This window comes from Nilaparvata lugens, chromosome 9 (assembly GCF_014356525.2).
Source record: "Nilaparvata lugens isolate BPH chromosome 9, ASM1435652v1, whole genome shotgun sequence".
Lineage (NCBI taxonomy): Eukaryota > Metazoa > Arthropoda > Insecta > Hemiptera > Delphacidae > Nilaparvata > Nilaparvata lugens.
In genome coordinates this window covers 25,344,343-25,362,292 of record NC_052512.1, presented here as the reverse complement: position 1 = coordinate 25,362,292, position 17,950 = coordinate 25,344,343, and the positions used below count along the sequence as shown (strand labels likewise).

Sequence of the window (17,950 nt, the reverse complement as noted above, 5' to 3'; positions counted from 1 at the left end):
AATTTAATTCAAACGTGGCTATGACAATGACTGCGGCTATGCCCCGTTTTGGAAAACCAATTTTCTGACTCCAGCTGTTTAAAGTCTAGGACTTAGCAAAATCCCGAGCTCGGAAACCGGCCCTAAAAGCCCAAATGAAGTTATATCTTCTGGATTTCCACAAAATTTTCTATCCAAAAATATTTATACATACCATTTTTTTTTAAATTTAGATGTTCCAAATACCAAAATAATGATAATTTATAACACTCAGCTATTTTTAAAATAGAGAATATTCACTTATTAGAGAAATTTTTAAACACAAACAGAAAAACAAACTTACTTTCTAATCATGTATTTGATTTGTGCATTGTTGAATATAAATATTATTAGTAGTTCAGTGAACAGTAGACCTCGCGCTCAGTAAGTAACATTGACCTGTTATGTTTTCTCAAAAATTAATAAATAATTTATCAATTTAAATATCTAGAAAAAATCCTGAATAAACATAGAGCTTTCTGTCCTATCGTACCGTGACGTGTCGTTCCGGAATGTGAGTGTGAGCGCTGTTATCAGGTCTGGCTGCCGTCGATACGCCAATTCAATCAACCCATCAGAGAACATTCTGTGTTGTCGTGTTGGCGAAAAATCGGTGTGTTGAAATTAACAAAATAAACTACCATAATGCTGATTTCCTACAAACTTCATTTCTCACTTTTCATGATTTTAGAAATCAATTTATTTTTAATAATATTTGTTGCAATTTCAATCATCAGATTAAAAAAGAAAAATGTAAAAAAATGTTTTCTAGTATATACTTTACAGTAGAGTATTCAATCACGTAAAACCTGTAATTTCCCCTTTCTAACATGGGTTCATGCCTTTGCGATCAACGGTTACTAATTTGCTGCAATTTTCCCAATCTGTTTCCTCTGAGCTAGATGTACAAGGTCGCGTCGATGTAATTTATTTAGATTATAAAAAAAAATTATACAGTAAATTTCAAAGTACTTTTGGATAAGATGAGAGATTTCGGACTGTATGAAAGTTATTACATTTTTTAAAAGTTATCTCTATGATAGGTGTTGAAATAAAATAAGTTTACTTTTCACATTTTTGTTATGTTGGCAGCTGTGCGACCTACTTGTGCTTTCTTGGCTCTGCCATGTGTGTCGTATGTGCGCCTTTTTGTCTGAATGATGAGAACATTCAATAAAGTGAATTATGTAAATTCTAATATGTTTAATTTATTTGAGTACAATCAACAGAACACTACACAGTACATTTAAGTTCTACAAACATTCGTAATAATAGGAAATCTTATGTATTATTCAATAATCAGAGGTCTCTTGATTTCACCAACACATCAGATGTCCCTCATAGGCCAAATCTTGGCCTATTATTTTGTTTATCACAAATAAATGATATTCCTGATTACATTGAAAAGCCCGGTATTCTGCTGTTTGCTGATGATGTTAACCTATATCTGATATTCATGATTGTGCCTTCTTGCAGCGGGATTTGGACGGTGTTCAGAGGTGGTGTGAAGTGAATAAATTACAAATCAATATTTCAAAAACTAAGTTCATGATCTTTACCCGCCAAAAAATAAATGATACTTTTCTGGGCAGAGTAACGAGTATGAGAGACCTGGGAGTCCTGATGGACCCAGCACTTGAATACAGGGATCATTTGGCTCATGTCATGAATGAATTTGGCCAATAGATTACTAGGGTTTATTTTTCGTAATTATAAGCCCTTCACTAGATGTGAGGTCATATTGAATATTTATAATGCAACAGTGAGGAGCAAGCTAGAGTATGCAGCACTTGTTTGGGAGCCCTCACAGAGCACTGCCGTTAATGATTTGGAGATTATTCAAAATAAATTATTAAGGTATCTCTATTTCAAAAAGTACAATACATTTTGTCCAATAGCTTTTTCCACTGAAACCTTAAGGTCAACATTTAAAGTTTAAAAATTGAAAACCAGAAGATCCGTTAGAGCATTAATGTTATTATATGAGATTCTAAATAATAATATATTCATGCCAGATTTCATCAATTTGTTAAATTTTCATGCTCCATGCAATAGACCAAGACTTAATATTCTATTTCAAATACCGTTTGTCAGAACCGCTCACCATTTCAATTCCTACCTAAATAGAATAATGAGTTTGTACAATAGACTAAACCCATTCATTGGCCCCTTCTATGACCGCTACATAACATTCAAAAAAGCTTGTGAAAAATTATGCAGCTCAATTAATGAATAAAATATTATTTTTGAGCTCTACTAGCTCTCTTTTTTACTTTCCTTGCCCTATTACCATAGGTAAGGAAAGTATTGCTTTCCAAAAAAAATTAAGGTGCCCTAATTTCAAGTTTTCTATACGTTTCAAGTCCATAAACATGATGTTTGGGTATTGGTCTGTGTGTGTGTATGTGTGCATGTCTGTGAACACGATAACTCCATTCCTAATCAACCGTTCGACTTGAAATTTTAAACTTAAGGTCCTTATACCATGAGGATCCGACAATAAGAAATTCAATTCAAAATGGCGGATAATTACTATATAAAGCCATGTTTTCCACGGTTTTCTCTTAAACGGCTCCAACGATTTTCTTCAAATCTATACCATGGATAGCTTTTTGTAAGCCCTATCAACTGACATAAGCCTCATTCCTGGGAAAATTGCAGGAACTCCGTAATATTCTTGAGAAAAATGGCGAATAATTACTAAAAAACCATGTTTTTCACGATTTTCTCAAAAATGACTGGACCGATTTTTTTCAAATTCATACCCTGTATAGTTAGTTATTTATCAGCTCTAGCAACTGGCATAAGTCTTCTTTCTGGGAAACTAATGGAGGGTCCACCCCATCCTTGAGAAATGGACTTTGTGACTTTCTTGTCGTGCATGAGGTGGGTAGGTAGAGCAGTTCATAAAAAGAACAAATAGTTGAGATATTTCATCTGTAGAACAGCTGTTTTTACGACTTTAAAAAATCATCGAATTTCACAATTTACACAAAGGAAAAAGTACTCTGAAAACAATTATTATATATACACATAATACAAAAGTCTGATCGTAGTTTCAAATAATATTTTGCCGCCAATCGTGATTATGTTATTCCCCCAAATTATTCTCGTTTAAGAATGGGGCTTACTGTTCAATGAGCAAGGAAAGTTGTGTGAGAGTACCACACCAGATTTTTTCAATCGTGATTATGTTATTCCCCCAAATTATTCTCGTTTAAGAATGGGGCTTACTGTTCAATGAGCAAGGAAAGTTGTGTGAGAGTACCACACCAGATTTTTTCAAATGTTTCTTTTTTCTATATGTATCTTTCATCCTATACCCCTTTACTAACTTTCCGGAATCTAACCCAAATATCGTTCTCTTCTAATATTATTAGTTACCGTATACTGAATCGTGAATATACTATGAAGTGCAATATTATTTTCTTCTGTTCTATTTTTTGTATGTTAATTGTAATGTTATACTATCATATATGTCATTAAGGCTCGTACTGGAGTTTGTCTGTGAGCCTTTCTATGTTTTCTTGGAATAAATAAATAAATATTTCTAATGTCATAATTAAAGATGTAACACTTGAATGAAATTTGAAAACTTTGAGTGTCAATAGCTCAAAAACTACTTTTTGCCAGTTGGCCCGTTCATCCACTTGGGGGGCTTCAATTATGTTAATATAGAAATATTAAAAAAATTAATAAGTTTTGGTAGCTTTATGCATCAGAGATGCTGATTTCGAAACAGTATGACTCTTTGTGACTGTGATTATTCAAACAAAGTTTTTATAACAAAACTATGTACATAAGTAGTGGTAAAACCAAGTTGTCAACCTGGGTAGTGTAGGCTTCTACTAGACTTGTGACCACTATTGAGGAGATGGGTTCAAGTAGATTAGTTCTTGGCACAAATCCAAAGTGGATCAATACCAGAAGGGCAAATAGTTGAGAGATGAAACAAGCGGCCGATCCTTCCTTGGTTTTTTTCGAGCCTGAAATACACACATTTCAAATTCAAAATAAATGCAAAAATCATTCTACACACTTTTGATGGGGAAGTTATTCTATTCTTGTGATGTTTTTCCACATCAATAGTTTTTCCATAGAAATTTGTTCCGATTTGGTAACTTGACAGTATCCAAATCGAAATAGCCCAATTTGAAAAATGACACCAGTAATAACAATAATAAAAACAAGTTCTAGACTCATTTTGGTCTATTTTGGTTAAGACCTAGACCTATTTTGGTAAAGCAGTAAACATGAGGGAAATTCACAATATTTTGTTGGCATAATAATGTAAGCAATGAGAAACAGCTACGGTAATTGGAAATATGAACTAATTATTGTACGAATAAATAAAATATAACTTTATTCCCAAATAAACTTGCAAACTATAGGTAAATTACAAATTTAGATAGATTAATCCAAATAATATAGGTATTCCATGCTACCTATTTGGATATTAATCTACTCTAAAACAATAACTGAGCTGTATTTGGTCAGTCAAGTCCAGAACTTAATTTTAAACCTTACCCTCGTCGAGTGTTTAAAATCACGCTGTTTCAAGTTCTGAGCTTAACGATTTTTGATAAAACCTTGACTAAGAAAGAGACGAGAATCTAATTCAAGTCCTGGACTTATAAGTCCTATACTCAGAAAGCGAAATTTTAAACTCTAGAGTCTAACGTGACTCTAAACTCCAGAGTCTAGTTAAGTACTCGACTATGTTAATGCTCTGGCTCGGGAAGCCAATTTTCTGACTCAAGAGTTTGAAGCCGATTCATAGTCTAGAGCTTAGCTAAATCCCGAGCTCACAACCGGCCCTTAAAGTGCTTCCCTTGTTCCCTTGGGAACAACACTAAATTGGGGAATAGGCCTAACTTTATACAGTAATATTTCGAAATGCTAAATTCATTTATACATCCATACCTCACGTTCAAATATTTAGTTTCAAAACATAATACAGTATTATAAAACTAAGAATTACCACCGGTTTTTGGGTCGTCTTGCTCTCCCACTCTGAGTATCAGGTTACACCCAACACTATATTATGTTATCACTTATAATTCACCTACTGTTATCTGAATCCTATTTTTGTAATTTCAATCACACATATTGTAATTTATAGTAAATACAGTATAATACCATATAACTACTTATCGAATAATACTGCTTGCTGGAACTGTCCCCCAATCTTAGACGCATAGTCTTACTGGGGGAATTCCACTCAATCAATATGTTCTTTGTACTGTTTTTGTAAAAATGCAATTCTTATTTTGTTACATATCAAATATAATTATGTACATGTATTGTTATGCTAAGTGGAAATGAACGACAACTCTGTTTTAATAAATTTCACCCATATTAAAGTTTTAACTTACATTTTTTGAATAAATTTTAGTAAATTGCTAAAGTTGTGAACTTTTTTGAAGCATTTTTTTTCACAGAGGAATCCTACATAAATGGATAGGTCGAATCAAATCAAATTAAATTCATTTACTGCCAAAATAAATTCAAATCAAATTTAATTTCTTTTAATTAAGTATTATGAACAAATAAATGAATGTTTGAATGAATGAATAGAACTGACCATCCCAATAATGACGTCCAAACCAAGTACCACACACACTAGCCGCCGTATCACCTACACCAACAGACAGCAGTCCGGCCAATAGCGGCAGCAAATGGCCGGGGCTTACACCAGAGTAGGTGGAGCTAATGCCAGAGTCGTCGCTATTCAGAGTAGGTGGAAGGAGCAGAGAGGGGTGGAGCCACAGTGGACCTGAGCAGTCAAGTGTACAGTAGTTTATGCAATGGCAATATTTAAGATTCATTTATTGTCAGAACACTTAGCAAGACATAGTTAACAATTCAATAAATATTCAAAAATATAACAATAAACGTCAATTGTCATCATCATGATACATAAAATAAATTAAGACAAAGATCGGCAAACTTTACAAAAAATAAAAAAGATTTTCAAAACAGTCACAAAAGAAATATCACAGTCAAGAAAATACGAAGACATCACCACAAATAATATTGTACCAAGTGGAGAAAAAAGGGAGATTTCTATTATGTAATTTCTACAAGTAAAAAAAAAGGCTGCCTGATTCAAATTGAGGAGGATCTAATCGATACTAAAATTTATTGATGTATTGGAAAAATCAATATGATTCTGTGAGGTTTTCAAATATTATGTCTTCTTCAGTTTTCTATAAAGGAAAGAACTGGCTTATACACGTAAGGAATAGGGAATTATGTTTGACGCATATGTTTGAGGTCTGAAATATACTCAACTGATTAATTTGAAATTTTGCATATAGATTTTTAATTAACCGAAGATGGTTATTTATGCAGATTTTTAGTTCTTCAAGATTTCGTTACGTCAAGTTTTCAATTTGTCATGCTTCCAGTTGTTGTATAGAAGCAGCTGAACATTTCTTTTAAAAGGGACATTAGAAGATAGGTATGATGGGGAATCCTATTCGAATAAAAATAACTGATTTTCTTTCGCATCATAACCGCACCGATTTCTCAAACCGTTCAAAAGTTATTCTCATTCAAATATACTGATATAAATCATTCATCTATCCATCATATTTACTATAGTGAGGTCCACGTTATAATGGCAGTGGATGAAGATAGAAGAATAGCAATACCGATTCTCTGCATTAATAAATTATGTTTCTACACTGTCAAAAACATAATTGGCATCGTTGTGGACCTAGAAAAGGATAGTACCACCGGCTTTGTCGAATGATAAACTAGGATAGCAAAACCAAAGTTGATCAAATACTGTCATTATAACGTGGACCGTACTATAATAATAATGGAAAGAGCTGGCTCATACACGTACGTGATGTAGGAAAATTATGTTTGACACATCATCACGTCTGAACTACTGGACTGATTGATTTGAAATTTTGCATAAAGATTCTTCATTAACCGAAGATGGTTGTAGGCCTATTTTCAATATTCGAATTTTTTATTACGTCAAGTTTTCATTCTACAAAGTTTTAAAATGGACCCTTGCGAAGCACGGGTTACCTACTGGTCCACAAATAAAGCTCGGGACACATGACCGCACCGAGCTCGTGCCGAGGTACGGCCGGGCTACGTCCGCGACACGGAGATGATGGTAGGAGAACACACATATCCTTGCGACAGCCGAGCGGCAGCAGTGTTTCAGTTCTGTAGTGCTACTGTGGTCTGATTTCTGAATGTGCTAAACTAATGTTAATAATATAACACTATTAAAGCTTGTTACATCCGATTTAAATTTATATTTTTCAATTTTTTCAACTAATTACCTGTAGACGATGAGAATAATAGTGCTGGTATATATTTCGGTGCATAACAATACCACCATCAGTCATGTATCGGAAATATATATCAGCAATAAAATTGTTATCTTCTGTCTTATGTATCTAAACGTAATCAGTTTTAAATTCAAAATTTGAGACACAGTCACGGGTTCCTTCTTTTATACTTTTTGTTGTTTATTTTATTATTCATCATATAATGTCTATCATACCTTTGGCTTAACTTATTATTTAGTTATACTTTTACTTTTGGTTCAACTTATTTTCCGTTCAACCATATTTCTCATCACTTTGATCGTGAAAAACTGGAAAATTCCGTATCTCTTCAATAAGTTTTCCACTCTCTATGTTAAACGAGTCCGCACCGTCTCCGCCAAAAAGTAAACTGAACTAGTCGGTGACGGCGCGGGAACGGCTCGGGCAAAAAACACGGTGACGGTGCTGACGCGGTGCGGTAGTATGTGTCCCTAAATGTTTGAAAGCATTTGTTTTCTCACTCGCCGTAGTACGTCCGTCACACGGCCGTGCTGCGGCGCGGGCTCGATGCAGATATGTGTGTCCCGGCCATAACTGGTGTCACCTGTTCAAGTTGATCCAGTTGAATCACAATGCACAGTTAAATCATAATTCACTCTTAAAAACTGTTGTTTTCTCCAAGATCAAAAACTCAGTTATTTGAAATGTTAACAAACTCAGTTCAAGTTCGAATTTTTATTCCATATGATAACTTATCCAGTTCCGTGATAATCTTTCCATCTGATGAAAATATTTGAAAATTAATTTTTTTAATTTCTTCAGCTTTATTTAGTCCATTTAATCATTTTTTTTCAATCACCTATTTAATTTGTTTTTCAAATGTGAGAATATTAATATTGATGGGAACACATCATAATACCATGACTGCAAAACAAAATATTGAAACCATAGACATATAGAAATAGACACGGCTTCTCCAGACATCTGTGTAATGCATGCAATGAATCAGCATTCACTTGTCAGCTGATTAATTATGAATAATTCTATAGTCTGATTAATCCTATCTTCAGAGTAGATGATATATATAGTGATATCGGAGTAAGGAGGAAATTCCTTTTCCTTTCATATTATCCTTATAATGCAAAATCTCAAAAAACCTTGCGTATACATCGACGCGCAGTTACAAATGAATATTCCTGTCAAATCTCATGGAATTCTATCAACGCGTATGGTCGTAAATGATTTACATACATACCGACAAAAGAAAATCCGAGTTAAAACATAGACATCACTTCGTTCGGTCAATCATTGAATCAATAGAAGAAAAAGGAAGTCATTTTATTCTTCACAGGATGTTTCCTGCAGGTGGTTTGATTTTGTATTTTTTCAAACTTTAATTTAGTATTTATGATGATTTATAGTAACTGCACTAACCGGCAAAGCCAATGAGAAGATAGATGGGTGTCAGAGCTAGGGGACCTTCGTCTTTTGAGTCGGCAAACGCCGCGAAGCCAGCCTCCAAATAACCACCTATCACTGGCAAATTCAGCATGCGCACTATCTGAAACATAATCATGTATTATGTTGATCAATTACAACAAGAAGAAACAATGATAAACAAATAATTATCATTATTGATTGATAACTATAATCGATTCATCGAAATGAGAGCCAAGAATAGCATGAGGTTTTTGCGCTTGTGAGTGTATAATACTGTAGTGATGACTGACATCTGCAGTTGACTGCTGCTCACAATGCTACTAAGGTCGATATAACAGACACAGACTCAATTCTATCTTCATGTATAGAAATAGACATATTATCTATACAAGTATACAGGTTCCTCTGTCAATACATATCCTGCTGTTTAGTAACCATGGATGAATTGAGATTAAAGCTATGTAATAAGTCAACAAAAATATACCTACATACACCAACCAAAAGTAAATCAAAATTGAAATTTCTATTGAGAAGAATGGATGCATCTGACTTATTATTTTTCGGTGATTTAAAATACCGTGAAGCGTCTCAATGAAATTACCAAAATAAGACCTGTCTAGTGCACTGTAAATCCCGAGATAAATTACATCCAATTTAATACAAGCACTCCAGAAACCTCGCATATACTGGCTAATGACATTCATTTCAAGTACGTAAGCTCACAGTAATCTCTTCCATGAATAACCGTACCACCTCTCCGCCCTATAGGTCTCCTGTATGCACTAGCCAATCTATAACCAGAGAAAACACGCATGATCTCACAGGTACCATGATCTCACACGCATCCAGCCAGTGTTCACAAATCCCCACGATGTTGACATTATACTCTCTAGGCTGGCCACTAACGGTCGAACATGCATGATAAACATGAATGCTACACAGTCGCCTCACATTGTTGCTGTAATCACAGCAAAACACTTCCAGGTTAGGTTTTCGCATCTCCATTTTTTGTTGTTTATAATTTCTCCGCTGCTCTATTTGAGGTCATTAATAGTATTATAATTTGTAATTTTCCAGTGATTTATTCGTTGTTTATTTCATGTTGTAAGCCTCTCTCTGATGATGAACATGTGTATGTATATATGTAAACATGACATGTATGTTCTACCGTTAGTAGCCAGCTTAATTATAACACTCAATTTAACAGTTTTGTTCATGACACTCTGCATATTTCAATGGAGCTTGGCAAAATGTAGTCTACATAATTATGTTGATTATACAGAGTGCGGCATCAAAACTTCCTTATTTGAATGCTTACTGTTCAGTTGGTTGATGACACTAGTTGGCACTCTCGAGAGTGGTGGGTTTAAAGTTTTGTTGTTGCACAGTTCAGTGGCTATTATGCGTTGGGACAGCGAGGAGCGTGCGTTCTCCGTTGAGGTTTACTTTTCCAGTGGCTGCAGCACAGCGCGGCTTCGGAATCGGTTTGATTTAGCCCCGTTGGCTCGTGTTCCAGGGCGGAAATAGATTTTGTAGATCACAACATTTGAAAAAACGGGTAGTTTAACAAAACGGAGATTTAAATATTATTATATTTATAATCTTTTATGAACCTCAGAGGAACAGAGATTGAATTTTGAGGTTATGGGCAAGGAAAAAAATACGTTTGAGAATAAATCTGTTTCAAACAAAGATAATATGGTGAGTTTTCTTTTATATATTTAGTGATGTGATGTGTGTTGTGACAGATGAAAAAGGACACAGTGCAAATATGTATTACATATGTACAGTGAATTGTAGATTAATAATTACATGAATCATCTCTTTTTCTTTTGAGTTTTTAAATTATTATGAATTCATTCTAGTTTTTCTGCTCTCTTAGTATTTCACTCTTAGTACTTCTTTTCGGATTGAAATTTTATTTTTTTTCTAGTTTTTCATACATTCCATATGTTTCTTTTTTCTTTATTATATTTTTTCTATTTTCGACTGAATCTCAAGCCACTAATTATAGCCGACTGATTACTCGTTGCCATCGCTCAAACTACGTTTAGTTTTGCTTGTAACGCCAATGATAATATTATAATCGATTTTTAAATGGAAAATATTTTAATTTTAAGTTTTTGCAATGTATTGTATATGAAAATTTTTATATTTTTCACATTTGTAAAGTTTGTTTAATGATTTTGGCAATAAATATTTCTTTATTTCTTCAATATCAAACATTAAGTTCCACGGCCCGTTGGATCATATGAAAATATTGAGACAGTGAGAGCATGAATTTTGTAATATCCAAGGCGATCAGCACGCAAATATGCGTCTGCCCTTGGACTTTCTAATTATTGTTCTGTGAAGAGAATTCTTCACGAAGACCTTCATTTTCATCTATGCGAAATGGATATAATACACGAAAAGGCTGATTGGAAGCAACAATTCCCAGAATGCCTTACCTCAATCAGAGGCGATTTGTAATGGATCGATTTTCCCCCATGTGATTTTTTCTGTGAGGTTTTTTTGACACACTATAAATCTATGTAAACCGTCCAACGACCCTCTAAGATTTAAAGAATAGCATATAGGAAGAAATTGCCAAAATTATGTCTGCAATGCCTAAAAAGGTAATACTAGAAATAGGTACTCTAAGGGCCGGTTTCCGAGCTCGGAATTTAGTCAAGTTCTAGACTTAAAACAGCTGGAATTAGAAAATTTGCTTCCCGAGACGGGGCGTAGTCGTAGTCCACGTTCAAATTTCGAAAAACTGGAAAACTGAACACAAAATTTTATAAAGAGAAAATATTTTAAAGCTTTAGCTATTCTGAATTATTTCGGATTGTTTCATTTCGTCAAGGTGAAACGGTTTCAATTATAGAAATGAGAAAATGAAGATTTATTTTGCTGCGACTACGCCCGCCCCGTTTCGGAAAGCCAATTTTCTGACTCCAGCTGTTTAAAGTGTGGAACTTAGCTAAATGCCGAGCTCGGGATGACATCGGCCCTAAGTGTATCCAGAGTGGGGGACGTCAAATTTATTATCAACTTCAAAACTGCATCAAACAAAACTTTAAATACATACTTCCATTCTGAAAATGAAATAGAACTTTTCTGACTCTCACAATGTGTTTTATTAAGTTTTGTAAAAGGAAGTTTTGATGCCGCACTCGGTATAAGTTATAATAGAGCGCGGCTACAGTCGTCGCTTAGGAATTATTGTAACTTGAGCAGAGGAAAGAAAACCCCTTACCTCCAATACTACGAAGAGGGCAAACAGCACACCTGATGCTAGATACAGGAGGCAAGGCCGGTATATAAACCCAGGTAGAAACACAGCCAAAGCAAGAACATGGAACGTTTTTCTAGTAATGGTGGAAGACTTATAGCCAGCTGATACTTGGACAATTACAACAAGAACAGCTATCACGCAGCATAGTAACCAGTATAGGACTAGTTTCACCTGAAACAAACAAATTACAACAATTCGTTTATTAGCTTAAGCTAGATTTTTATTTGGACTGTTGTAGGCTATAAATTTGAAAAGAGACAATTTTGGGCATAAGCCTGTTGTGTTGTGCCTTTTCATATAAGTGTAATAGTACATTTCGCACCTAGGGTCGAAAATGTACGTTTTCCGGCTCGAGATCGCGGTTTTCAAGTTCGAGACGAAGTCGAGAACTTGAAGCGTTCGAGAGCCGGAAAAACATTTTTGCCCGTGTTGCGAACGCTATTTTTCGCCACACCAAAAAAAAAACTTCCCAATATATAAGAAATTGAAAAATAAATAAAATTCAAACAGCCTATTTTGATAGTTTGAATCTTAATTATGACAACTTTTACTGTCAATTAATTTCAATATTACTAATTAATAATTTACAATAGTGACCATATTTTTATACTATTAATATTTCGAATAATTGTTTGAATTTTTATAGCTTGCGCTTTGCAATATCGCGGTGCAATATCTCATGGATAGATGGATGAATAGAATTTTTATTACTATTTTGAAATAATGTGAAAAATTTAATATAATTGCATATTTCACAGTTTTGTCTCAAAATATATCAAAAAAATTTATTGAAATTTAAATTACGGTAACTAATATAAAAAATAGCTAATAAAAGTCGAAATTCATCGACAAAAATAAAAGTCATTGACCGAGATTCGAACCTAGATCATGTTTGTTATTCACTGAGCTTTGAGGTTTGATGTATTACGCCTTTACGCTCTCGGCCATTCCATATTGTTGAACGAGGGGGCCTGACTGAAACACTTAGCCGGTTTGCCGGCATTTCCACAACAAAATATTGCTCTGAAAATAGTTAATTCATAGAGAAAACATTCGAAGATTCAATCTTGAGTGGGCCTAATGTTTTCTCTATATGGTTTAATATTGAATAAAAATTATCTAGAAGTTTTAATAATGAATTACAGAAAAATTACTAGGAATTTTTCAGTCAAGGCTGAGTTTTACCAGTAGGCTTACCTTAAACTTCAGATCTCTGCTGTATTTTCTTATTACCGTATTATTGTTGATTGTATTGCATTAAGAAGTGGAATTCGACAATAAAAAGAAACAATTATTACTCTACCTCACTTTTAAATATTGATACAATTATTGTACTTTGATTTCAAATTCGATTCTTCACTTTTAAATACTTGCGATACGTACCTTTCTGACAATGGACAATGCAACCAACATTAAGTATATTGTTGAGGCTATGGAGATATCATCGTATTCTATTGTTTGATATCAAAAACACAATAACAAATATTAAATTATGAAACAGTAATTTATAAAATATATTATAGACATAATACCGCGATTCACGATACATAATTATATAGATTATTACAGTCGTTATGAGATTATCTCTCTATGATTTTTGTGAGATCGGACACGATCAGCTGTTATTCAAGGTCATTTTACAGCCCTAGGGCCGTAAAGTTTAACCGGCCTGGTCGGAAAACAATCACTTTCGGCCTCCATATGACGCACGTAAACCAGCTCATTACATCCAAGTGTGGCGAAAAATAATTTTTCGCCACACTTGGATGTAATGAGCTGGTTTACGTGCGTCATATGGAGGCCGAAAGTGATTGTTTTCCGACCAGGCCGGTAAAACTTTACAGCCCTAGGGCTGTAAAATGACCTTGAATAACAGCTGATCGTGTCCGATCTCACAAAAATCATGGAGAGATAATCTCATAATGACTGTAATAATCTATATAATTATGTATCGTGAATCGCGGTATTATGTCTATAATAATATATTTTATAAATTACTGTTTCATAATTTAATATTTATTATTGTGTTTTTGATATCAAACAATAGAATACGATGATATATCCATAGCCTCAACAATATAATGTTGGCTACATTGTCCATTGTCAGAAAGGTACGTATCGCAAGTCTTTAAAAGTGAAGAATCGAATTTGAAATCAAAGTACAATAATTGTATCGATATTTAAAAGTGAGGTAGAGTAATAATTGTTTCTTTTTTATTATCGAATTCCACTTCTTAATGCAATACAATCAACAATAATAATAGGAAAATACAGCAGAGATCTAAAGTTTAAGGTAAGCCTACTGGTGAAACTCAGCCTTGACTAAAAAATTCCTAGTAATTTTTCCGTAATTCATTATTAAAACTTTTAGATAATTTTTCTTCAATATCAAACCATATAGAGAAAACATTAGGCCCACTCAAGATTGAATCTTCGAATGTTTTCTCTATGATTTAACTATTTTCAGAGCAATATTTTGTTGTGAAAATGCCGGCAAACCGGCTTAAAGTTTGCCGCTGTAGGCTACACTATATTATAGTAGCCTACATACGTTACCTGACTTACAGGCCAGTTCGATCAAAAGGAGCAATGGCCGAGAGTGTAAAGGCGTGTACTCAAAAGCTCTAAGCTCAGTGAATTACAAACATGATCTAGGTTCGAACCTCGGTCAGTGACATTTTTTTTTGTCGATGAATTTCGACTTTTATTAGCTATTTTTTATATTAGTTACCGTAATTTAAATTCCAATCAATTTTTTAGATATATTTTGAGACAAAACTGTGAAATATGCAATTATATTAATTTTTTAATCACATTATTTCACAATAGTAATGAAAATTCTATTCATCCATCTATCCATGAGCTATTGCACCAGGCGCAAAGCGCGAGCTATAAAAATTCAAACAATTATTCGAAATATTAATAGTATAAAAATATTGTCACTATTGTAAATCATTAATTAGTAATATTGAAATTAATTGACAGTGAAAGTTGTCATAACCAAGATTCAAACTATCAAAATAGGCTGTTTGAATTTTCATTTATTTTTTAATTTCTTATATATTGGGAAGTTTTTTTTTGGTGTGGCGAAAAATAGCGTTCGCACCATGGGCAAAAATGTATTTCCGGCTCTCAATCTTTTCTAGTCCTCGGCCTACGGCCTCGGACTTAAAAACCGATTTCGAGCCGGAAATATCTCATTTTCGGCCCTAGGTGCGAAATATACTATTACATTCCTAAATAAATGAATGAAATAAATGAAAGTTTGGATGGTAGGTATGGTTTTCCGGCTCTAAATTTCCAAGTTTATTCAGATTTTTGGACATTTTAAATGATTTTTCTCTAATTTCTACCTTATTTTCAACCCACCGTTCTGTTTAGGGTAGTGAGGAGGTGAACATATAAAAAGTCCCCACCCCTACCCATTGTGCTAAGGGGGGTGGGGGTGATTGAAAAGTGGCTTCCCTTTGGTTTCTCGCAAAAGAAACCAATATGTGATATGTAATATCCCGGGCAAGATATTTATCTCGGGTCACTCCCGTGTTTCGGATGGACACGTTAAGCCGTCGGTCCCGGCTGCCTATAAAGCAGTCGTTATGTCATGTCAGAGGCCTTGAAATTGATCAGTTGCGACCTGAAAACTCTGACACCAGACCTGAGCCAGCCAGGTCACACGATATTATTATTATTTCTCGCATATAACTCGAAAACTATGCATGTTACGGACATTACTGTTCTATACAAAATTTAAGCTCACATAATTTCCTACAATATTGATCAAACAACGTTTTCTATATTTTTCAGTTTTTGAGCTATTCACTCTTGAAGGTGTGACATTTTTTAAAAAACACGGTAGCCTGCTATTTTTGCACTTATAGATTTTTAAAAATCAATGGAAAAAATCAATGCTAATTATGAGCTTATAGAGAATTAAATTCTCTTCATTCTGATGTACGGTATAATATCACACGAAATGTAATGTAATCTCAGTCTGTATAATATTACCCTTCAGTCTGCTAGTACTATCTGGTCGCGGGTTCGATCATCTCATCGAATCACCTACGCACTTTCTAATACCCACGCACAAGCCAAAAGCTCATATGGGCATCATTCGCAATAATAAAAAATATATAATATCAATTATCACTTGATAATGGTATTTTTTTGCTAAGGGAGATGCCCATATGTGCTCTAGGCTTGTATGTGGGTAATGAGGCGGATAATAATGAGAGATGAATAGACCTAAAGTTTTAGGTGGGTTCCGAATCACCGGGAAGCGATTTTACAACTTATGAATCATATTCATAGGAGTTGGCTCAATAATAGTATTCAAAACTATCAATCGATAAAAGGTAAAAAATTACACTTACTGTAAATAGATCCTGAGTGAGTTGGTAAATAATCCAAATTACAGCACTTTGTCCCAGCAGTACATGTGAAAGAGGAATGACTACAAATCCAACAACGCCCAGTGTTATCATACAAAACTGCGCAGGCTTTTTTAACTTAGGAAAAAGTTTGAGAAGAACACATAACAGTCCAATTCCACATAGTCCCACCTGCAAGTAAAAACATAATCTACATGTCAATAGTTAGGGCCAGCCTAAATTGAGCGTTTTTCCAGGCTGCAAACCAATCAGCCAATCCCAGAGCTTTACAAAAGACAGTAAACATAATATCACTGATTGATCAATTTCTCATCTTAATGAAAGTTACACATAAACTAACAAGTATCGAACATCGATGAAATATTTTTATTTATTTAGCGTATGACAGATACACAACACATAAAAAGCTCACAAGTCTCAAAAGCCTACATATACACTGTATATCTCCAATTTCTTTGAGATGTTGTGTTGTTTCCGGTCGGGAGGAGTTTTTCTGACCGCAATTATTTGCTAGTCCATTTAGCATTTAAATAAAAGAGCTTTAATAATTGAAAAGTCAAAAAAATTGCAAACAGTCGATAAATTTAAATGGACTAGATTATATTGATGTAGTAGTCACACATTATGATAAAACTCTTTTTCTTCCAACCACTTTCTATAATTCTAATTGAAGGTCTGCTTAATTTTTTATAAGGTTAGCGATATATATATATATATATATATATGTATATATATATATATATATATATATCCCGTCAAGTAATCGATCAAATTGTGCAAGATATGCGAACTTGTAGATACATCTATGCATATATGAGAAAAAGTAGAAATTGATGCTTTTCAAAGATGTACAAGTAACTATTACTTTATATTCAGTCACTTTAAGCACTACGGAATAAAAGTTACTCCAAATTGAATAACATGGGAAGCAACTCAATTATTCTATCTAATGAGTGATGACAGGCAAGGATAGAAAACCAACAATGTTAATCAGGTGCTGAATTTATAACGTGAGTCTCATTACAGTACATTATCTGAGCTACTACATTTCTACCTATCCCCAACAAAAGCGCTTCAATGCATAGATTTATAGAGTACATGTACTCGCGTTTCGCGCTCGGCGAAGGCTTCGCCCCCTGCACACCCATGAGGGGTACGACTGTACAGGGGTGAGTAGCACCTCGCGCTTCGCGCTCCGGCTGAATGGCGGGGTCCGCCCGCCCAATCAACTTTTATGACTGTACAGGTTTGAGTAGCAGCCTACGCGCTTCGCGCTCCGACTGGGAGGTGGGCTTCGCCCACCACCCAATTGCCTGTTACAACTGTATGGCTGAGGGCGGGATAATTAGTTTGGGAGTTTTTCGTATAGGCTAGGTAGTGTAGGTCAGGTAGGGTATCTTAGGTAGGGTGGGTTAGGTTGCAAAGATTGGGTAGAGTTGGTTAGGTAGGGTAGTCTAGATAGGGAATGTTAGGTAGGGTGGGTTAGGTAGAGTGGGATAGGTAGGGTGGGATAGGTAGGGTGGGATAGG

General features: G+C 34.5%; 1 protein-coding gene across 1 annotated transcript in view; it reads right to left on the bottom strand.

Moving 5' to 3' along the window:
• Nucleotides 1–3,290: 3,290 nt before the first annotated feature.
• LOC111058006 (dolichol kinase) overlaps nucleotides 3,291–17,950 on the bottom strand; it is a 34,846-nt gene continuing 20,186 nt past the window's right edge. Inside the window, exons 4-8 of the mRNA XM_022345501.2 lie at nucleotides 16,404–16,592; nucleotides 11,995–12,204; nucleotides 8,748–8,874; nucleotides 5,603–5,794; nucleotides 3,291–4,004 (exon numbers count right to left, since the gene is read on the bottom strand). Of these exons, the coding sequence (XP_022201193.2) occupies nucleotides 3,799–4,004; nucleotides 5,603–5,794; nucleotides 8,748–8,874; nucleotides 11,995–12,204; nucleotides 16,404–16,592 (924 nt within the window). The 3' untranslated portion in view covers nucleotides 3,291–3,798. The remainder of the gene's footprint in view (nucleotides 4,005–5,602; nucleotides 5,795–8,747; nucleotides 8,875–11,994; nucleotides 12,205–16,403; nucleotides 16,593–17,950) is intronic.